At 37.6% G+C, this 24,005-nt stretch overlaps 2 protein-coding genes and 1 non-coding gene across 3 annotated transcripts; 2 read left to right on the forward strand and 1 right to left on the reverse strand.

Annotated features, from left to right (window-relative positions):
• The first annotated feature begins 6,760 nt into the window (after nucleotides 1-6,760).
• On the forward strand, nucleotides 6,761-8,337 carry LOC137741727 (3-hydroxyacyl-[acyl-carrier-protein] dehydratase, mitochondrial). The gene is made up of 4 exons (XM_068481440.1): nucleotides 6,761-6,844; nucleotides 7,122-7,551; nucleotides 7,768-7,883; nucleotides 7,978-8,337. The coding sequence occupies exons 2-4, from the start codon at nucleotides 7,285-7,287 to the stop codon at nucleotides 8,084-8,086; spliced, it is 492 nt and encodes a 163-aa protein (XP_068337541.1). The 5' UTR covers nucleotides 6,761-6,844; nucleotides 7,122-7,284; the 3' UTR covers nucleotides 8,087-8,337.
• A 325-nt stretch (nucleotides 8,338-8,662) lies between these two features.
• Nucleotides 8,663-21,155, reverse strand: LOC137741726 (tRNA ligase 1-like). Its single transcript, XM_068481439.1, has 27 exons — nucleotides 20,795-21,155; nucleotides 19,658-20,128; nucleotides 19,317-19,367; nucleotides 19,012-19,094; nucleotides 18,269-18,368; nucleotides 17,891-17,969; nucleotides 17,438-17,561; nucleotides 17,082-17,188; nucleotides 16,560-16,688; nucleotides 16,052-16,116; nucleotides 15,780-15,944; nucleotides 15,387-15,547; nucleotides 15,208-15,239; nucleotides 14,603-14,772; nucleotides 13,721-13,800; nucleotides 13,369-13,434; nucleotides 12,976-13,265; nucleotides 12,486-12,593; nucleotides 11,763-11,860; nucleotides 11,274-11,334; nucleotides 11,051-11,127; nucleotides 10,889-10,960; nucleotides 10,724-10,800; nucleotides 10,013-10,093; nucleotides 9,674-9,776; nucleotides 9,360-9,518; nucleotides 8,663-9,250 (listed from the first exon to the last, which is right to left on the reverse strand). Exons 1-27 carry the CDS (start codon nucleotides 20,987-20,989, stop codon nucleotides 8,861-8,863), a joined length of 3,594 nt encoding a protein of 1,197 aa, XP_068337540.1. The 5' UTR covers nucleotides 20,990-21,155; the 3' UTR covers nucleotides 8,663-8,860.
• A 2,607-nt stretch (nucleotides 21,156-23,762) lies between these two features.
• On the forward strand, nucleotides 23,763-23,844 carry TRNAS-GCU (transfer RNA serine (anticodon GCU)). Its single transcript has one exon. It is a non-coding gene; the product is annotated as a tRNA-Ser (tRNA).
• Nucleotides 23,845-24,005: the final 161 nt, after the last annotated feature.

Here is a 24,005-nt window from a genome sequence, read left to right on the forward strand (position 1 = left end):
AAGAGGAGGCTTTCGGGTTGCTCCGAACCCAATTTTGAGGATTCGGGTGGTTTGAAGAGTGCTCAGAAGAAGACTCAGGTGGCTGAATCGTTTTTGCGCCGGTATAGGAAGAAGGGCTTGCTTGTCACTGACATTACTGGCAATGTATGGAATTTATTGGCTTTCAGATTCTTTTTTTGAGGTTTTTGCAAAATTGGTTTCGCTGTATGTTTGTAAATTTTGAAACTTTGTTGTTTGGTTGTTAATGATATGGTAATGGATTTGGATGGTTACATTGATTGTTTGAGATTGATTTTTGAATTGTATAGCGATGATATTGCAATGGTTTCTATGCAATAGATTGATTTAAATTTGCTGCTTTTCTTTATGACACATCAATGGTGTATGAGTGTAAAGCAAAATATTTGATTTAGAAATTTGAAATTTGAATAATTTTCAGTTGGAAAAGTGAAAATGAGGCGGAATCAGATTGAGTATCCCCATTTCTCCAGTGTGTGTTCACAAATGCTTCCAATTTCCACATATGGTCATTAATTCCAGATGGTATTTGTAATGGGCACAGTGTAGTTGTAACTATGAATAAACAACTTCTGTAATCTGAATGCTAGTTTAAGTTTTCTGTCCGTCCAACTTACTGATTTCAAAAGATACTTAGAACTAGATCTGTTCTCCTTACATGTCACTGACAGGAATGGTGTGAAAAACAAATGGAGTTTGTTCTCCTTGTTGGCAAGCGAAAAGAGAGTAAGGCAATGAAAGCTGGTGTTGCTCGCCATGCAAAACTTGAAGAAGAGGTAAGCATTCAAAAGGCGATTACTATTTGGGGTTTGGGGTTTTGTTCTGCATGAATTAGCCGATTCCTATGGTAGTGAAGTTACAATTTGGTAGTGAAGTTACAATTTGGTAGTCATGTTGAAATAGAATTCAGCTTTCGTTAGACGAAATGTAACCTTTTTCTTTCTTCCCAAGGTACAAAGCACTTTTCCATACCTTTCACATTTCCTACGAACATTTACAATCTGATTATATTTTTGGGCAGGTTGTAAAAAAAGCTAAAGTTCGTGTCAAATTGATTGAAGATAAATGGGATCCGAAGAGCAGGTTATCAGGTTGGTCCGGACCCAATATCAAGGATGCTGGAGGTTTGAAGAGTGCCCAGAAGATGACTCGGGTGGCTGACTCGTTGCACCTGTGTAGGAAGAAGGGGTTGAGTGTCACGTACTTTACTATCATCGACATTGAAACCATGGTATATGGTTGTTTTTTCGAGATAGTATTTGCAATGTGCCGGTGTAGTAGTAATTATGAATAATTAACTTTTGTAATCTGAATGCTATTATTACTTTGCAAGAGGGTTTAATGTAAATTTTCTGTCCATCTAACTTAACGATTTCGAAAGATATTTGACCTAGATCTGTTCTCATTACATGTCCATTATAGCAATGGTATGACAGAAACATGGAGCTTGTTTTCCTTTTTGGCATGCAAGAAGTGAGTAAGGCCATGGAAGCGTGTATTGCTCGCCATGCAAAACTTGAAGAAGAGGTAAGCATTCAAACAGAGTTACGATTTGGTAGTATTTGGGGTTTTGTTCTGCATGAATTAGCCGACTTTTGGCATTTTAAAATCATAGTTCTGTTTGATAGTCAAGTTACAATTTGGGATTTCATAAAGTTGATATCATCTTGAACTAGAATTCACCCTTTTTTTAGATGAATGGAACCTTTTTCTTACTTGCCAAAGTACAAAACACTTTTCTATACTTTTCGTAGCTGTTTGCACCTAAAATGTGCACCATTTCACTTATTTGGGCCATTTGGGTAAAATATGGCATTTGGAGGATTAATGTGCAAGAAGGCTAACTTGGAAAGATATTTGGTTGCAAGTGGGGTAGTTTGACATTATTATATTGTTTTTCCTTAATTGTATGGGCGGTGGAGGTTTGCCAAGAGCTTTGTTTAAACAACAATTGCATGTTTTCCTAATGCAGGTGGATGGGAAGACACGTACAATCTGACAAAGGATACATGGTGAAAGAGGCTAACTTGCTTCTTTTAATTAATAGTTTATTGCAAGCGGTGAAAACATGTGGTGGAAATGCAAGTTCCCCTTTTAATATTATTTCACGAATCATTGCTGACAACAACAAAAAAAGACTTGTGGAATTATTCAATGTTTGAAAAGATAAGCAGCGTGCTTCCCTGACTTCAATTATAGTTCAAGTAAATGTTTGTTCATGTTGAAATACTTGGAACTATACCTTTTGGAAAGACACTGATATGATCGTCTCTGATTCAGATATGAGCTTTAGGATGTACATTGAATGTATCGTTTCTGTTGTTTCGTCAAACAGATATTCTAAAATTCAGTTGTTTTGTACTGAAAGTTATGCTCAACGGATGAAGTCAGATGGGTCAAGAACTTGAAAACTTGGGTGTCAAGTTATCACCACCACAAACTACTCAATGAGACAAGCCTATATGCTTTTCCCTGTAAAACTCGAAGACGCAGACAGAGGAGAGGCCGGGCCGTGGGGCACGGTGAGGACTGAGGAGGAGCATGGAGTGAGAGAGTGCAGAGGGCTGGAGGTGGAGGAGAGTGAGGCGTGGGGAGAAAAACTCTGAACCCCAACGTTTATGTCATAGGATAAAATAAAACAACAATGTTTAGATGGGTGTAAGTAAAACGGTGTCGTTTTAAGGATTGTTTGGTTTGATTTCCAAACCACTGAAATCAAAACCGAACTAACGGATTTCGATTCAATTTTTTTTCAGCTTACTATAGTGTTCGGTTTGATTTTTTTCGATTTTTTGAACCCACTCCTAGGCTGATGTCAACTCAATGACTCGATATATTTACCTGACTCTAATACCAACTATTACGAGCTCTAGCCAATCGGAGAACAACCAAGATGCATAGCGAAACTTGGCTTGGCTCTAATATCATCCCAAGATTCCCAATGCAGGCTATTTTCCAGTATTCAACATCTCAGACATTAAGGATCCATTTGAGATTGCTTTCTGCAGAAAGCACTTATACTAAAGTACTTATATACTAGCACTAGATGAAGCCCACACATAAAAAATTTAAAAGAAAAAAAGTACATGGAAGAAAGATAAGTTGGAGAGAAATGTAAAAGAGAGAATATGGGAGTTTTTATTTTTATTTTTTATTATTTTAAAATATAGCTATGTTTTGTTGACATGGGGTTAGAAAAGAAAAAAAAAAAAATTTTTGTGGGAAATTACTTTAATGCTCATAATTTTATTTTGATACTATTTTTTTGTCAATAAATTTTGTGAAATTAGATGATAGATTATGATTTTATTTTTTTTTTAATTATTCATGGAAGAATATAATAGTATTTTCCTTAGTTTTTAGTTGACAAATTCTCTTTGTAAAGATCATGAGGATCCTCAAATCGTGTATGTTCATCGTATATCGTGCAGTCATTTTTTCATCAGGTACTATTCATATTTAATTTAAAATAAAATATTTAAAATTATTTCTGACCGCATGATATACGATGAATGGACACGATATGAGAATCCTTAGAATCCTCACGAAGAGGATTCGAAGAGGATCCTCATTCGATAAAGAGTACTTGAAAATATGCATTGAAGAACCAACATATCCTTTAAAAAAAATTGTTTTTACATCTTTCAACCCAACATTGTGAAAGCGATATTGGTTGTAAGAAATTATTTAACCATTCATGAAATTATCCAAACCGGCGCTAAACAGCGCGCCGCTCGATTCCGACCTTCATTTTCCTCTACCCTCTGCTATTTTTCCACATCCATGATTCTCTTCAACCCATTTTCGTCCTCTCTCCAATGGTTCCGACATCTCTCAATCGCACAATTTTCCACCTTTGCAACCGTCTCTTTTCACCGCTTTTTGCAACTTTCTAGGAAGGTGTAGATGTTGAATTTTGATTCAACCTTTAAGAACCCTAATTTAAAATATTTCTATGTAGACTGCATTCCTATAAAATGAATAGAAAATCTGTATGAAAAGACATGGTCTATATTGTAATACAAGTTTCTTTCATTTTACCCAAATAACATAAAAAATAAGGCTTGTTCTTCCCAGTAAGAGGAAGGACGGCCTCAGAAGACTCAGATACATTTGAGTTTTATCACTATCTCAATAATATGGGATAATCAAGCAATGTAGGCAAAATATGTTTTAATCATCACCTGCCTAACTCAATCACGAAACACCATAGAGATACGTATTATGGATAATCGATGCATATACATGCAAACACCTTTTTGTTAAATTACGAAATTAATAAATTGCGATAATTGATCACACAACCAAAATAACAACACATACAAATTCATAGGGTTTTCCACGACAGTAGAGATGCAATTTACGGTTGCAGTTGTTGGATAATATAAATGATTATGATCATAATACACATGTAAATTCAATCAATTATATAATACCCAAATGCATCAAACACATATATCAATAAATAAAGCAGTAAAAAGGAAAAAGGTAAAGAATGATCTGGCCTATGATATCAAGAGAGACTTGTTGTCATTGTCCTAAAGTCGTAGACGCCTTTCTACGTGCCGGTTATAACGGCTATCTACAACTCCAAGATACAACACTTGAATCTCATAGAGTGTCTAATCCATAAGCACGATTACAGTAGACGGGATGCCAAGTGGTGATCAATTGCCCATTGATGATCAAGATGAGTAGGAAGATAATAAGGATTATATATGAGTACTGTAGTAGGAAGAGAAGGAAAACATTTGAACATATGTTAACCTCTTTGTTCTGTTTGAGGAGTTCGCTATTTATAAAACTCTATATAAAGACATTACTTCTCTAATGAATATGACCCTTCATATCTTGGTTCAAAATAATAATAAATAAAGTTTTGAATCTTTAATAAAATAAAGTAAATAATCAACAGTAGAGCTCTAGCTCGAGTGGTCACATCACCACCTTCCATTTGTGCGCCGTTGTAGGCACTAGGGGTGGGCAAATGGGTCTAGGAACCGCGGAGCGGGCCGGATCTTGCCGGTTCGGGGCAGGTTTAAGTTTTGTAAACTCAAAACGGACGGGCCAGGATGGGTACATGTAATTGGCGGGGCAGGGCGGGTTTAAATTTCTGAAAAACCGGTTACCCGGACCGGACCGTTTTCACCGTCCATTGTATGGAGATTAAATCTCTACCGTTCATTTCTACCACTCTGACTCTCGCCTCCTCTCTCGACTTTTCCGGGATCCATCCTTCTTTGTGAAGAGGGATCCATCCTCTCTCAAGATGGACTCTCACCTCCCACCGCTTCCTCAGCGCCTACTCCACCGCTCACTCCTCCTCTCGTTGAAGCTACGGCGGTCTTCATCGGCGCTACCACTACCCCATCTTCTCCGCTCACTCCTCCTCTGATTCAACGCACTTGACTTAATCTTTGCCTCGTTCACTCAGCCCGAAGACGACTCGGTCCCGACTACCAGGTCAACTCGCCCGTTCGACGACGACGGTTACCTGGGCTACGACCCCCGACTCTCCTCCCAGCGATTCGAATCCATCGTCGACTCCGAGTCGTTCAAGGACTCCGCCACCGATTCCCCAATATTCCACGGCTCCGCCGCAGACGATGCTTTCGCCACTCAGCCGGCGTTGGAGGCCTTCTCTCCTCCCTCGATCTACGCCGAATCGAACGGCCAGGGCTTTGATGGAGGGTTTGGCAGGTCCGACGATCCGATTTTGCCGCCTTCGTCGGCGATGTTGCCTGAGGAGGGCTTCGTTCTCCGAGAATGGAGGAGGTAGGGTCTCGAATTCTGATTGTTTTCGATTGGACCGATAGTTCTGTATAGCAATTAAATTTTGACTCTTTTGTGCAATTTAGTTGAAAGTTGTTGGTTTTGATTTGGCTTGATCGTTCTGTTGCTGAGAAATTGAGTGGAAGTTGTTGTTTTGATTTCAGTAACTTTCAAGAATTGCATGTGTGGTGATCAGTAATCATCTTTCTGATATCAAATCTTTATGAATTTAACGTGCCGATTGTTCGTATAAGAATGTGGAGCTGAATTCGAATCGAAAAAAGACTCATGATTGTTGTCAATTTGTAGTTATTGACTATCAGATCGTCGATTCGGTCTCCTGATTCAATCTCAGTGTGGAGCAGCAAGAAAGAAGAAAATAGAGGAACTTCTGAAAATTTCAATCTCCTGCTTTATCTCATTATGCCCAAACCGAAAAAAAAAAAAGGTAATTGGACCTGTGGACCCATCCCGAATCGGCTCGTTTCTAACGGGCCGGGTTAGGTTTGGTTTCTAAATTCAAAATCCTTATACCCGGTCCGGTTCATCCCGTTACATTTTATACGCGTACGGTTTGGTTCCTTCAAATTTGAGCCGGCCCGACCCATGCCCAGCCCTAATATTCCACGGGTTTCCTTTCCTTGGTGGCTGCAGATTCGAGTTTTGTTGTTTGGTAGAGGAGAGTGGAATCTTCTTCATTTCCAATTTGTAGGCTTTGTTTGGTTGGATCTCCAGTGGTTGCAAGAGTTGTTGGTTCATGGTGGGCGTCGACTGATTTCCAAGGGTTTTTGGGCTTTCTGTTTGTACGCGCTCCAACTTTGGGTTGGGCTTTTTCGTTTTGGGGTCCATATTTCGGTTCTACGTTTAATTGTAATTAGGCCTCTCTTTGTACACGTTTGCTTTGTTGGTAATGAATTTTTCCTTTCACAACAAAAAAATAATAAATACAAGTAGCAGCCCATTTGCTGGTTTCGTGTACTTTTAATTCTCTCGCTCTCTGTACTCCAAAAAAAAAAGACCGCAGCGATGCATTATTATTATTGCAGCCAATCAGGTAATATTCTGCATGGAGATTTTATTTTTGCAACAATTTAGTTTTCGACTAGCATAAATCATATCTGTGTCGAATTGGAATCTCGCGGGTGGATCCTAACAAACAATTTGATATATCTTTGTTTTGTTGAAATTTATGCCCACCAAGTGTTTGTTACAATGCCTCGTACGAGCAACTTCGGAATAATGTGCGCAAAAAATGAAGGCTTCCACTTCACCCTAGCAATTTATGCAAAAACAAAATTGCCCATGATCCTGAAACATTGTGTGAATTGCAGATTGATGGTGCAGGTGTGAGCATATATTGCAAGTAGATTAGAAGACATTGAAACCTGTATTTTCTATGGAGAGGAGGACAATGCTATTCTGGTAAGGCGTAGAATCAACGTAGTTTTGACGGGCTACTACTCTGTTGGAGAGCGTTTAGAAACGGTTACAGTTATGCTTGGCCGGAACTTACTCTCAGTCAACCTACCTTCTTTGAGAGGTTTTTCATCAGCAGCAGCTGGTTTTCTTAGAAGTGGAGATACATTGAAGCAAAATAGGGTATTCACCAATGAAGATGTTTTGGAGTACTCAAAAGTGAGTCATGACTCTAACCCTCTGCATTTAGATTCCGAGGCTGCTCGAAATGCTGGATTTGAAGATCAACTGGTTCATGGGATGCTTGTTGCTGCCCTGTTCCCCAATATCATATCTTCTCATTTTGTAAGTATGATGCTCCATAATTTTATCCTCCCTTCTCATGATTTGTTGATTTGGTTCATTTGTAATATACAGTAAGCACATGGTTCCTAAAAATTCCTGTCATTGGCTCATCGGCATGGAACATTTCTTACATTTATCGCTGAACATTTTCTTTTTTCGGTTGCATTTGTCGAGAACCCAAGTTCTAATTCCTTGATTTTGTTGTGGTGTTTCCAGCCCGGGGCTATATATGTTTCCCAAAGCTTGCATTTCAGGTTGCCTGTCTATATTGGAGAAGAGATAGTTGGTGAGGTACAAGCAACTAACATAAGAGAACAGAAGAACAGATATCTGTAAGCCACCTCATTCCTTGCCAAAGCAATTCTTCTACAGTTTGTATAACTTAAACAGAGACCGACTTAATTGGTTTTTGACTGTTTGGTTCAGAGTGAAATTCAAGACGGCATGCTTCAAGAATGGTGCTACCGCCATTGACGGTGAGGCTATGGCCATCGTGCCTACACTGGCTGCAGAACAAGCGAGTACTTTGGAATGACGGAAAGTCGGTTCAGGCCTACAACACTGACTTGCTATGAAATTAGACACTCAGCATGTGAAGTTAGCATGCTGTAAATCAATTGAAGCCTTCCATTTGTTTGTTTGTTTGGTTTAGGCTAATGAGCCATCCCAATTACTTTTCTTTGAATAAAAATCAAATTTTTTGAAAGCAATTTTCGCACACCCTTTGGTTTTTGAACAAGTCGAAGAAGAATCAAGGGGCGTAAATAAACATCGAAATTGTTTCCTGCATTTTACTTTGCTTAGATGGTTCTCCAGAGTTTGATTGTAATTGCAGTTACTACAGTAGCCGAAGAGCCACCGAGGGGAAGAATGTCTGCATTTTACTTTGCTTGGATGTTCCCAAGAGTTTGATTGTAATTACAGTTACTACAGTAGCCGACGCGCCACCGAGGGGAAGAATGTCAAAAATGCAGTGTCAACATTTCTAGTGTCATAAAACTTGGAGTTGCAGCTGCGCAATCATCCCGAATCATGTAAACAGATACGAGCGATGCAACCGCGGCTAAACACCCCTCAATTGGTAAAAGCTGATGAAGCTACACCGAGAGACTTCAAAATTTTAGTTGCCTTATGTATACAAAACCTCTGAAGAGAAATCAACTCAACAAAATTTCCTTTTCCTCATGGCATACAAAATATTCTCCTTCACTTAAGCAGTTAGGTTCTCTCTTCATTGAACACCCGCATCGTCAAATGAAATTTCATTCTAATCGTATGCCGAGCTCAATCTGGCCTGACCGATCAAACCTCAGTAAAATTCCAGCGTGCCATCAATGGTGGCAGGTGGGTCAATTGCAATGCAGGTAGCTTTCCCCTCCGAATGCAATTGGGGTAAGTTGTTGGCATCCTTGGCCGGAACCCCTTCTGCAGTCCATAAGGTGACATGCGGCCACTCATTTTTAGACACTACTCTTTCGCCTTCGACAGACCCAAGGCTGGCTTCAAATGCAGCCATTTTATCCGAGAAGAAAAGCTTAGTTATATCCACAGGGACCGTTTTGTGAAGGAAGGTTCCGTAACTAGCAACGGCAGTAACACCATGACTTCTCTTGTGTGCAAGAGTAACATGAGCCTTGTTAAGTTTATCCAAATGCTTGTCTTTGAGGAAAGCTTCGGCTTCACTATGTTTTGCAGCCAACTGCACGAAAAGAAAAAAAGAAAAGAAACACGAGACAGATATGTCATCATAATCTCACTGCATAAGTGATGCGACTACGAAAAATAATTGAAAGCGAACATTAACTTACGCTATCAAGCAGACCACTGACTTCCATAACAGGCAGGCTAACGGCAGCAAAGACAATGGCGCCGAACTTCCTCTTCCCAGTATCTGGAGTTTTGTACTCACCTTTTGCGACTTTTTTCAGCTGTTCTGACACTTCCTTTACAGCAGACTCAAAAGGAACCTGAGGTCATTAAGATTGCACAAGAAGTTTATTTAGTGATCTGAAAAGTTAATGGTTCATCAAGTAAATTCCAGAGACGTTTAATATAATAGAACTGGAAAATGTGGAATCAACGGCTCATAAGGTAAAAAAGAATATGCAAAAATGATACCGACCTGAACAGAATTAAGATACTCAGCATTGCCAAATAAAATATCCCGCAACTGTTTCTCCCATTTAGCCCACTCCTTTGCATAGGTTCCCTTGGTCGACTCCAATCTGAGTACAGGTTTACATGCAAGGAGGTAAGGTTTTCCCACATGAAAGCGGACACAACAGAGGTTAAACGACTAGGAAAATTCTAAATGTCATGCTACTATGGTACGCTGTACGCAAACAGCTAAAAACTTAACTTCATTGAAAAACCAATTAAGTAGGAAACGAAAATGAAAATGAAATAAGTATCTCCGTGGTGGTCAAATCTAATTTCATGTTATAGTGTCCAAACGGCTAACCTTCCATGTTTGGCGGTGTGAAGCTTGTATAGATTTATTCCCTCCTCCAGAATATTCTTCACGGGATCAGGTAATGGATTCCTGGGTATGCAAAATAAATCCCATGACATTAGTGTATTGCAATGCAAGAGGGGACAAATATAAGACTTCACATTTTACACAAGCAAATCCCCATAAAGTTAATGTAACTGCATGGCTAGAGAGGAAAGATACAAGCTTCATACAAACAAATAATATACCTCATCCTATGCTTTTCATATGTTATGGAATCAACCACACAAACCAATTGGATTATCTTTTCCTCTATCCATAACACAGTTTTTTAGACAGTCTTATAAGGCAGTAAGGCAGTGAACACAATCTTTTAATTCATTAGTAAAATAAAAGGAAACACACACACACACACACATATATATATATATGTATGTGTGTGTGTGTGTGTGTGTGTGTGTGTGTGTGTGTGTCACTAAATACTTTTCGTTGGAGATTACTCATATGAACTGAGAATTCCCCTTAATCCATATAGTAACTACAATCCACCCACCCATAAATTAAGGCATGCAAAGAGTGCTCCTAGCAAAAACCCCTGCCTTACCAGGTGCGTGATTTAAATTACTATGAACAGTTTTCCCCTCATATTTATCATTATCAAATAATAGAGAGCATTACAGAAAACAACCAATACGAGAGGTATCAGGAAACAGAAACTACCTATCAGACTTCAGCAATGGCATCTTGACAAGTGAGCCAAAACGCTCAACTAATTCCCCATCAAACTCTTGGCGACTCTGAAAAATTTAGACAAAACCAAATTCAGAAAAATGTAATGAAGTTAGGTGCATCTATAGAGCATGGACCAGAGTACATAATTCATGCCTTGCCCTCATAAAGGTGATAGAACATTAGCAGCACATAGCCAGCATTTGGAGATTCCTTGTCAAGGTTTCCCTTCAGAAATTGAGAGCATGTAAGTATGCAAATAAATATAGGTGTCTCAGATCTATGAAGAAAAAGAACATGAGAGAATAAAATGCATACTGGATGATTAGCACGTTGAAGCACCCGAGACATGAAAATTGCTAATGCATCAAGAGAAAATGGATTTGAATCGGTTCCTGCAAATTAAAAGATCACAATGTAAAAGCATATCCAATGGCCTCAAAATCATTTCCTAAACTACTGAAGTACATTCCATTCATCTTTAACTACACTACAAAGTGAACTGGAACACAACAAATAACAGCCTCAGGAGCAACAGAACCTTCAGAATCAGGCACAACTGGAACCGCGGAGGCCCTAGTGCTGTTGCACATGTGTTCAATCTGCAAAAGAGAGACGAGAAAAATGGTAGTGTAATTATGATAAACACAAATCAGTTTCGGTTTGATAATTAATAAACAGTTTAATAAAAAAAAAAAAAAAATCATTCATATCTGGAGATCTTTTTCATGATTCCTTTCAATCGAGTAGCCACCAATCTTGTTGGACAAGACGTCCTTTTTAGTTCCTTTGGGTTACCATTTTTGGGTTTTATTGTTTGTTTCCGGAACATCACCCCATTTAGGGTTTAAAAGCAATCCACTTTTGCTTATTAGTCCTACAGAAAGTGACTAGCACTAAGCAATACAAGTTTTGGTTAGGACCTTGGGCTACAGATCAACCTTCGCACGGTCTGCATGGAACACTACTTCTGGATTCTCATGAATAGATTGTAGAACAATCCTTGAAGTGAACCCCAAAAGAAAATTACCTGTCTCCATACTTCTTCATTTGGGGCATTCTTGTCTGCAAGCATTATGGAATATGGTTTTTTCTTGCGCTCGTCAGCAACCTTCTGCCAATATTTTCCTGTTAAAAGACAATAAACAAGTAATCTTAATGTTAATAAGTCCTCCAATAATCTTTTGACGTACTAATTCATTAAGCATCTTGACAATAGGATACCAGTGGATCTATTCTGAAGGATACAGAAGTTTTGATATGAAGGTACGAACAGTATAATGAGAAGAAGCCTATTAAATTCTACGTATTTTTAACTTCCAATGTTTATAGAGTTTGAGTCCAACTTCAACCAATTGGCGATGGGTGGAGAGTACTAATATCTTTTGAACTACCGTGCAAGGCTTCACTTTCCCAAAGTGGGACAATACTCTCATTGGAGGTAATAAAAGATATGAACAATAAATGAGAAGAAGTCCTCAAATTCTAGATATTTTGAACTTCTCATGAAGCTCAATCATATTGCGTAGGTAAATCCTTTGCATAAATTCAGCACCATGGTCAAGGATACCTATGATATGCTGGGATGACCTGATCAGATTCTTACATAGAAACTGCTAGTTGAAGGATGATGAAGGATAACTATATTATGAGTGCATGATGAAGAAACTGCTAGAAACCTTCAATGTCAAAAAAATGTAATTTGAAGTGTTCACAAGAGTTGTATTTCTAGGTGCTTCAACAACAAAATTACCTTTGATAAGATCACCCATCAGGCTTTGAATTGGTCGATCGTCTCCCATTCTTCCCGGGTCTTGAAGTAGTTCCGTGCATAGTGCTGACTTAGCAGAACCAGGTAGTCCTGAAAATTCCAAGCCAAGAAAGAAACATCAGGAAATGCTTAGAACATATGCTTTGACTCCCATAAACCATTACCAAAGAGGGGATAAATAAAAATATAAGAACCCAATCATATTCACCGTCAAAACAATTATAAACACCCATATGTAAATATAAAAGCAAATACCCATCAAGAGATATTCAGATGCACAAGGGCACACTGCCAAAGAAGTATAAAAAGAGAAATATCGAAATGTAAAACCATGGAAGGTGATGCTTCCCAAGTAACAAAAAAGTTGCACGATGTATAAGTATATACAAAGAGATATCTTTCAAACGTTGTTTATTGTATTCATGAGAACTTTCCAACGTTCCAAAACTCCATCGATTTGACACAATCTTACCAGGAAAGAATACAATCAGACCCTCAGCCTTTGGGATAGTGTCCCTGCCTGAGGCACTGGGGCTTGATGGTGCAACCTCCTGCTCCCTCTCAAGATCACCCTCTTCATCTCTTCCTCCCTCAACAATGGCCAGGAAATCTTCAGCCCTTACAAAGTTTCCAGCAGATCCAATGAGAGAATGATTCTGTGGACTGCGTTTCGCATACTGTTCAAGAAAAGGCTCAGCCTCACTGAGGTAAACTGATGATGAAAGCGGTTTGTTTCCACATTTCCTTCGTATGTACACAGCCCTGAGCATGAAGGAACAAAATTCTACCAGGTAAGAACTAAGAAGAGATAATCACAAAAGTCATAAAAGCAAAGAAAATAACAGAGTAATGTTACACAAATCACCATTCATCAAGCATCTTTCTGAGTTCCCTCTTCTTTGGTTCTGAAGTATTCCATATTTTCATTTGCCTGTAATGACAGACGCAAAGTATAAATGGTTAAAAAAAACAAGATTTTGTGGTACTAGCATGCTAAAGAATAAGAAAAGCACTATGGGGTCTCTTTCACAGCAATAAATAACAACCACACTAGTTTATAACACCATATTGCTCATGTCTCCACATAAGTAACATCTTTTCCAACCAAAAAAAAAACTTATGTAACATCTTAATATATGTGTGATAAATAATGGTGACTAGTGACTAAAATATACTCATTTTAAGATGTAAAATGTAAGATAACCTGAGAACCTCACCTCTCGTAATAGGTCTTGTAAGCAGCTGTACCTTCTTTAAAAAGAATTGACAAACCATTGCGAATCAAAAAGGTTCGCAGCTGCAGTGAAAGATAAGCAGAATCAATATTTAATTCTTTGAACCCTTGTATGATGATTCGAACATTGATTGGTACAAATTACATCAAAAGTAAATCGAATGAATAAGTAATATGCTCATAGAGAAAATGAAGAAATCAAGAGATGTAGTACCAAATGATAACTGTCGGAAAGCTTAAGTTGTTAGTATATGATATGAGTGAACAAATTATTCATACTCTGACACACCACCGCCATGCATGAGTTCTCTCCACCAATAAAAACTACAAAACACTCTACCCAACAAAGGAAAAGAGGAAACAATTGGAAAACAAAACAGCGAGTTACAAGATCCAGTAGACAATTGGTACTTCAATTCAACAGTTCGTTTCTGCCACTTCCATTTTCTTATTTAATACTTTACATCCACCATATACCATATTAAAACATAGCTAGCCTACTAGTATTTTCATTCACTTTAATCCCTTCAATAAGGACCACACTAGTTGCACTATTTTGCTTCAGTCGCCATACAGAATTTATGTAAGAATTCATTATTGTCAGTAAAATATTTTAGCTGCTATCCATTTGATTTAACCTTGCTAATCCAGAGGATATAATCTTGATTAGATACTATTATTATAATAATGTACCACCTTCATAGCCATTTTCAAACAAAAGAAAGGTCTATTTATCAGCCTTATATGGTGAAAAGTATTCTTCTAATAAATTTGACAGGAAAAAGAGAACAATCACCATACTATTTTTGCTTCCTTGAGGGAATTTTATGATTACATACTATTCTACTAGGATAGGACTACATACCTTGTATGTAAGAAATTTCAGTTTTATCATTAAGTTTGCATCTTCGTCAGCCAATCCATATTTTCCAGGCATACCACTGTTACCATCTTCCACAATGCTACTTTTGCCTTTTGCGATCTCAGCAGCTCTCTCCTTGCTTGCCTTGAATAAATTAATGTCAACAAAAAAACCTACAAATATTAAGTGTATCAGATTCAGTAGTGAATCAACGACTCAAGAAAGCAAAACAAAATATAAGGCAAACCTATTCTTCCAAGGTGTGATATATGCTTGCATCATTCATTAAAAGACACATGCATTATAGAAAGGTTCACCGAATGTTATGGGGGCTTATAGTTAAGAAAAAAGCAGTGAAAGATTGATTCTCGACCTTCAGTCTAACCAGACTTATGCCTCACTTGTACCAAGATGACACCAAAAAGATAAAATAAAATCATTGAAAGGTTAAACAAAATAAGAACCAAAACCCTATGTCCAATGTGCATACTTTCAACGACCATTATTGAGTAGACAATCTATAAAACATGTCCATTGTCCAGTACAGAAATAAATATTAACTGGTTATAAGCGTGAATTTTTCCGCTCAGCAAGGGTTTTTTTTTTACCTCGATATAAAGGCCACAGTCCTGGCTTAGACCTGAAATGCACCAAAACGTATGCTCAATGAACCCAAGACGTGTAAAAAAATAAAGTAAGAAGAACAAAAATATAAACAAAAGTCTAGCATTCAAAAAGAAATCTCAAAATAACATAATAGAGATTAGAGAGTGAATTTGAAAAATACCTCATCTCTTTCTGGTAACGCCTGAACGCAGAGTCACTATGGACATGGATGACCATTTTATAGAAAAGGTTGTCATTTGATATGGAATCAATTTTGTGGAAGTCATGGTAACATTTAAAGGCAGCAGGAAAACGCTTTTCTTTCATTAAACGAATCATTTCCTGATTCAATAAATAGAATATTATTTACAAAGGGATAATTGTAGATCAAAACTAGCAGTTCACAGTGGATTGTATGTAGTAAATCATTAAAAGAATATGTGGACAGAGATGCATGCATTTAAGATTGACTGGATATATAATTTTTTTAATGGTCGACGATTGACTGGATTTCGTCTGTAAAATTTTGTGGACGCTATTATTTCAAGAAGATTGAAATGAAGACTAGAATGACCTGCAATTTGGTGGTAGAAAAATCTGCAGGATGAGATTGCAAAAGTTTTGATAGCACAGATTTATCTGCGTTTCTGGAATGGTCGTCACCAGCTCCAACTCCAAACCAGTCCGAATGGTCAGGGCAAAAAGAGGAGCCAACACCCTCAAGAAGCGCTTTTATTTGCTGCATGAGGATTTCAGAAAAATTATTTAAAAATAGTACATCTACATTCTAATATTGTTGATAACATCGAAGCAATAGAAATCTCATATCCAAACAATAACTATAACCTGCTTTTCACTCGACCTATTTGCAGCACAAATATCTCTTGCGCTCGGTCCCAAATCAAGACCCGCTGAAACATAGAGTAAACCCAGTGATGATCTAAACAATGAAAAGAAAGCTTCAAAACTGACTAGCATTCCCATGGGTCAACAAAATTATCTTCAAGAGGGAAGTAGGAAGAACTTTTTGAATGGATTGTTAAGACCAGGCAAGTATAGCGCAAGGCAAAAAATTGTTTGCATCATTAAATGTAATGGAATATATTTGGGAGATAAATGGAAACAAATTAACATGCAACAACAATTTCAACCTATCATTTTACTTTTTGTTAGCAGAAAAATTCATTTAGGTACCAAAAAGGGAAAGAGAGACAAGAGTTTAATAAGTTTCAAGTGAATGTTGTGGCTGAATTGGAAGAACAACACACCCACAAAAAAAACTCCAGGTTAAAGTACCTATAATGCCGCCCCCCCCCCAAAAAAAAAAAAATAGATGAAGAAGGAAACATCATACCTCCATCCATTGGTGGAGGAGGGAAATCTTTCAAGACTTTTTCCATATGTTCTGAGCTTTCCTGGCTTACAATACGAGCAACAATGCCCTCTAAGATTTCACCCTGCTCCTTTACATGATCTTTTGAACCTGCAAACAGTATTACAATCGAGTTCCAAATATCACAAATACCTCTTGAAACCAGTGTCCAACTGGGGATAACACAAAACAAACAAAGGAAAATGGAAAATCTCATTAACATGTTCACCTTTCGGATACACAATCATCAATACCCATTTTATTCTAAATTTATTAACAGTATCCATGTTCCGAATAATTTTGTTCAAAAGCCTCTTTTTCAAGTGATTAACAAAGCTTTAGTGTTGCAATATACTATAAACACAATGCTTCTATAACTTCGGTCTTCATTTTTCCCTTTATCCTACAAAGGTTGTTTAACAGGCAATACTTATGAAGAGGTAAGCTAACAGGCATCACTAGAAGTGGGAATCGAAATTAAAGCAAATTCGCTGAAGAGTTTACCTGGTATAGATATATCTGCAACTTCATTAAGAGCCATGCATACAGGTGTTGCAGTTCCTTCTTCGCAGAGAGCATCAAAGGCAGCAAAAAATGATGTCACTGATTTCCTTTTGTAATACACAAAGAAAAAGATTCATCAGGACTTCATTAATGATAAAATTGCAATAACTATAACAAATCAACTGTCCTAATGCAACTGCTCCTTTGAAATACCCAAAGATTGTACTAACTTTAGTATGAAGTAACTGCCTAGACTGAAAGCAAAGAAGTTATTATCTTTCAAACTTAGTATGACTAGAAAACATAACTGCCATGACCATAACCATTCGTGTGACATGGAAATTACTGGTTGTCACCTTGTTGAGAACAGCCATACATGATTTGTTGGTAGGCGCCATTTTCTACAGAAAGCAATTATCTCAGGGGTTGAGTAGAACTTTGGCTTTCCATTGCCCAAATCTGTGACTGCCGTCACCACAGCTGTTTAATAAATAAAAAATCACATGAGCTTGAAAATCTTTTTGCGAATATTGAGAAAAGGCTTACCCATCACTTGAATCAAATACAAGTGATGACAAGTGCAATCACTACAATCATGGTTCCTTATTCTGGAAATTCAAGAAACAATAAACGACAAAATTCTCCTAAAAGACAAACAAGTTTAGAGTCAAATTTTAATATAATTAAAATGGGCATTAATAATATATGACGCACTGGAAAAGCCAGGGGAGAGACACCATGCATCTGACTTTACAGAGTACTTTAACACAATCCACAGGAAAATGAATTATAAAATAGTAACTCAGTACCAAAATCTTCTTTCGGGCGTTGTCCATGGTCTCCTAGAACAGCAGTTACGAGTTCCATTGATATGCACATACGATTCCTCTGAAATAGTGACCAACAGAAAAATTAGGGGAAGGGAGTAAGAAGATTTATTCAAGCATAACCACCGGTGACTAAGTTATTAAATAAACAAATTTAGAAAAGGCTGAAATCTAAATTCAGCCAAAAACCAATACTTTGATCAAAATAGTTAGCCTCTCTCGAGAATAAATTTTTTTATTTTTAAGAACTATCACAGTCAACCTTAGATTTGACTAAACAAGCACAGAAAGGAAGAAATTTATAGCTATTAATGAAGATCAGTTTTCTTTATGTTCAGGTTTCTCATGTGAATAGAAAACCTCAAGGAAATCATTAAACTCTTCTTGCATTTTTGGTGCTTCACGTCCCCATGCCTCCCGAAACATCCGTCCAAGAACAAATACACCTACAGCCGTATATCTGTAGTAGAAATAGAATATTCAGCAAACCACGACTAACCTCTATAAATAAGTACAGAACAAGGAAGAAATGCAGACATAGTGGAAACATTCAACACATTAAGTTTCAAGCAAATGTTTTCCTCGATCAGATTTTTTCTCCAAAATGGTTCCAGAACTTGCTCTGTAATCAGATTCATTTGAGTATTCCAATTAGTGATAAAGTGGAAACATCCAACAAATTAAGTTTCAAGCACTGGTTCCAAAAATGCAGATATAGTGGAAACATGCAACACATAAAGTTTCAATCAAATGTTTCCCTCGATCAGATTTGTTCTCCCAAAATGGTTCCAGAACTTGCTCTATAATCAGATTCATTTAAGTATTCCAATTAAGGATGACATAAGCAATAGAACAAATTTACTTAATAAAAGTTTACAGTTAAGAAATTCGTGTATTGTACAAATTACGAACAGTATTCTAAGGAATACAATGTCCTTTTTGCTTGTGCACTGCACACATCAGGCCCTTCAAGACATGAGGTTAAAAAAGAAACTACAAGATATTTAACACGACTGACTCCATTGATCTTTTCGTTCATTGAGTGAATTGAACAATTAAAATGATATAAAAAGGATGGGAAGAAATGGTCGTCTTGTGCATACATATTCCCAAAGCTGTTTTTGGCATATGCCCCACCATTATTACCGGCGTACATAAAAAGAGACCCCGAGTGTTTAAGTGAAACCTGCAAAAAGTTTCATAGTCAATAAATCTTCATTTGAAGATTAATTTAGTAAAATAAAAACAAAATTGAATCAACCAGAAAACTGTAAATCTAAGCAAGCATAAGCAACTGGAGGCTTCCCAACTCTTACGAGAGAGTAAGAACGATTGCTAACATGAAGGCCAACAGGTCAAATGTCCATGCAGCAAGAAAGCAATTCAATAGCTCATAAAACACCCTTACCTCCAAGGTAGCCAAGCCGTTAGATACCATCTCTATCATCCTTGTCCTAATCTGAATAAAGAAATAGTCATCAGACAAGTATTCAGATAAGATCCAAGAATAAATAAACAATCTCATCATTATCTAAAGGCAAGTAGCCATTTAATCACATCACTATTCTATAAAATATGAGCACATTTCTATTTGTTTTCCTTGGCTATATAACGTAATCCAGTGACGCAAGCACATGCTAGTTGTTGGAGAAAAAACCTGCATAGCGCTATTGATGTTGGTAATTCCCATACAAGAGACACAAATGGATAAATATATTTGAAATTGGAAACGCATGAAGAGAAATATACCTCCCCATCTGTCTTCTCATTTTCAAATTTGGGATAGAAAGTAGCTCGTATTTGCACCTGAGCATAGGTGGAGTTGTCCACAGTAAAATTTTCCAACAGATTACCATTGAACAGCTTACTTAAACCAACTCTGGTTTTTGGAGCTGCTGCTCGTTGAGCTCCATTTCCCTGGGTTCCAACTGTACTTTTATCAACATTTGATTCAACTTCTACCGCCTTAGCTCCGCTCACTGTCCCATATGATTTTGGCATCCAAATTCCTTTCTGCCCTTGAACTGGACCCTGATTTGCCAATTGGACCTTCCCAAACTGTGTGGGTTCAACTGAAGGATTGGCCTGTCCATTGCCTCCAGTAAGACTCAACTCACCAACTCTGTAAGTGACAGCTGCTGGAGAATCCCCAGTGGACGTGGACGGGCTGTCAGTCTTTTCCTTTTGTGTCCACTTTTGTTCTGTACACCCACCCCTTTGCTGCAAAGTAAACCAAACATCTCAATCATACACTTAAGCAAGGCAATGTTCAACTAAAGTAAAAACAACCAGTCTTCACCACAATGTATATAGGCCGTGAGGCTCTTCACTTTATCAGGAGGCAATGTCATTACAACTCCTAAACCGGGACCAGAACCGCATTAAGATATATACAATCACTCCCGCGCAATGTATAATACTGCTATAATTTTCCTACTACTACAGAAGAATACCAAATATTTATATGGGCCGAACCAAGTTTTCGCTGAAACTAATATCACACTACAGAAACAACCATACAGTCCCGAAATACCACCCCGAATTACAAAGCTAAATTCATCCAATTTAACCATAATTGGCGAACGATCAACTTCCACAGCAATAATAAGCAATCTCCGCCAAACATTTACAAATGGAGTGCATAACAACACGGTTCGAAATTCACAAATCGCAATTAACCGATTCGCAACAAAACGTTTCGGCCAAGAAAATTACTCAGACGACGATCAACAAACCGAAACCGCCACCAATCAAATTTATAATCATATTCAAAGTAAACGAGCTGCAAAAAAAAAAAAAAAAAAAAAGAAACAGAAAATGATCGCCGAAATATACAAAAACAGCGTAAAAAAGAAAAGTCAAATTAAAATAAGATAAAATTGGTACCTGGTTGTAAGGCATGGTGGAATGGGGGAGAGAGATGGAAGAGGAGAGAGAAAGCGAGGGAGGGAGAAAGCGAGGATGGGCGGAAGAAGGAGAGGAGGAGCGGAGCAAGAGGAAGGTTCCGGAAACGAAGGCGGACGAAGACGAGAGGGGAGGAGTGAGAGCGAGAGCATAGATGATTCTCTGCGACGCCCACATATGATTGCTACACTGGACGTGCCACCACTATACGGTTCTATATATATATATATGAGAGAGACAGAGAGTTTCCTAGAGAACGAATGCGGATGAGGCTGATGAGCCCGCCAAGTGGACGAGAGAGAACTTCTAGGTAGCAGCGACCGGGTTCAGGGGAGAGGCGCAATGAGTTTTGGTGTTCCGCAAACACAATATTATGAATGGCGGTATTTCAAAAGGAAAATTTTTAACTTTGAGATTTAATCAAAAAGATAAAAATGTGTTGTAACTAGTATGTGAACCCTTAAAAAGGAATTGTAGTGATCGTCTCTCAATTTTAACCTAATTAGAGTAATAGTTCTTCAACTAAAAATTTATGATTATTAATCCATTAACTCTTTAAAACATGAAACTATGATCATTTTCGTTAATTCCGTTAGAACTTTCACCAAAATGAGTCACGTGTCACACAAGTGAGGCTGAATAGAGGGGCAAATATGGAAAACAAAATAAGAAAAATTGGATCAATACTCCTTCAACTTTAACCCAATTAGAGAAATGGTCTTTCAACTTTCACTCAATTGGAGCAATGATCCCTCAACATAACCCAATTGTAACAACGGTCCTTCCAACATAACTCATTTTGACGGAATTCTAACTGAGTTGACGAAAAGAACTATAGCTGCACGTTTTGATGAGTTAAGAGACCAATTGTTATGAATTTTTAGTTGATGAACTAATGTTCTAATTGAATTAAAATTAAAAGACCATTACTATAATTTTTTCTATTAAAAAAAAGTGCTTAATTATCAGCCGCATGTGGTTTACAAAAATAATTTATAAATTGATTTCTCAGGCATTTTTTTATTATAAATTGTCCCATTTGATCCAACATTAAAATAGACTGATAAGCACAAATGAGTTAAGTCAATTATAGAGGGACATCTTAAGCTCAATAAATTCATAAACTATATCGATTAACCCGAGGAGCTTCTAGATCGAAACTCAGATACCGAGGAAACCAATCCCATCAAACCTGTTGCGGTGGAAGATGGCATCCATAACTAGGATCGGCGGCTGTTAGGGTATGGAAAAGCTGAAGAAACCAGCTTGAATGAACTAAAATCAAAAGGTTGTACTCTCACACACCGGCATTACAAGACAATATCTCATCTACCATGACAATTTGATCACGGGCATTAAGAGTCCATTGTAAAAAATACAAATTTACCACGGGCATGGTGAGCACGTGGTAACTAACAATTTTTTATCATAGGCAAACTTTAGTCCGTGGTAAAATATTAATTAATAACCACGTGCAAAGTTGCATGTTGTAAATATACTAAGCCACCACGCGTGATACTCGTGGTTAATATGATTAATATCCATAGCAAGCGCCCCCCCCCCCGGGCGGCGGCGGCTAGCCTTTCTCACTTTATGGCTTAGAAATTGGTATGCAAATATTTGGACGGATTTTAGGGTTAGTGTTTTGAATTTGATTCTCTATATTCTCACTCAAATTTTGGAACTTTGCTCTTGTATTTTAATTTTGTATTGTATTTGTTCTAATACTGTTGTAGTTCAGGGGCCATCATATGGTTAGTAAATTGAAGATGTTTCCCTCAATTTCATTAAATAACCTAAGCTTGAATAAATCTTGGTAACCCATAGATTTGAAATATGTCCATTGTGATAAAAAAAATCAGTGGGATGATCCACTTTGCTTCTTAGGTATGTGTATGAGTATGTCTTGTTCTGATTGAGATGTTAAGGGAAAAGCTCCAGTGTAATAAAGAACAGTTTGTATGAAGGTCTCGCTATCTCTCGCCCGCTCTATATGTAATTGCATCCAATTACTTAGATGTAAATAAATGGCAATCCTGATTATACGTTCAGGTTATGGGTGCTTAATGAATGGAGACGCAGATGGTGGCTACGAATGGTGCGACTCGTGTTCATGGCTTCTCAGAAAATGTATTTGCCTTATCCATGTTTTTTTAATAACAGGCATTACTTGTGGTAAATAAGTAATCCACAACGGCAATTGTACCCGTGGTAAATTTCAACCTACAACGGGCACTGTTTGTGGTTACATTATATTTGACAATGGGCATAGCTCGTGGTAGAAATTGAGACTTTTTATCACATCCAAATTACTAATGGGCACAATGTTTATGGTGGATTGTAATCTTTCATGAGCATTCATTGTGGTAGATGAACATTTTTCTTCTAGTGCGGAGAGAAACTCTCGCGCTAACGGGAGAGAAAACTCCATTAACTTGCTAAATCACCTTATTGCAACTATTTTACACTCTTCATTGATCTCTTGGTCAATTATTTAACAACTCTGGCTCGGTCAAGTTGCCGTCTTTGTTGCCGTCAAATGATCGGAAGATCTCGCGCAGCTGTGTCGTCTGCTCCTCCTCCATTATTCGTCGCCACCACCGATTTATATTGTTTGCTTCTAGTGCTAGGTGCTACTCATGAGCTTGCATGACTAAGTTCACGAGAGAAAATTAGGGACGAGGATCCTCTCCGAATTCTCTTTGTGAGGATCTCCGAGACCCTCCAATTACGTATGTTCATCGTATATCGTATGATCATAAATTATTGTATTTTTTTTAATTTAAAGTTGAATATAAACCGTCCCTGAAGAAAAATATATGCACGATGTACGATGAACGAATGAGATTGAAGGACCCTCAAGATCTTGAGGATTCTCATTTAGAAACAAGAACTTTGATTAATTAAATAATTAATTAAAAAAGATTAGTAGCCTCCTACGTCATCAATAGTCGCTTTGGCCGAGTGGTTAAGGCGTGTGCTTGCTAAGTGCATGGGGATCCCCCGCGAGAGTTCGAACCTCTCAGGCGACGATTTATTTTTAATTTTTGTTTAATTTTTTTCGACCATGGTTGTGGTGCTCTATCTATAGGATCATATAAATTGGAACAGTCAATATTTGTAGGGATTATGTTACATTCACAACGTGGCCATGCAAAGCTTTTTTTATCATTGTCCAAAAACGTAACAAGAA

The sequence above is a fragment of the Pyrus communis genome, chromosome 8 (genome assembly GCF_963583255.1).
Source record: "Pyrus communis chromosome 8, drPyrComm1.1, whole genome shotgun sequence".
Lineage (NCBI taxonomy): Eukaryota > Viridiplantae > Streptophyta > Magnoliopsida > Rosales > Rosaceae > Pyrus > Pyrus communis.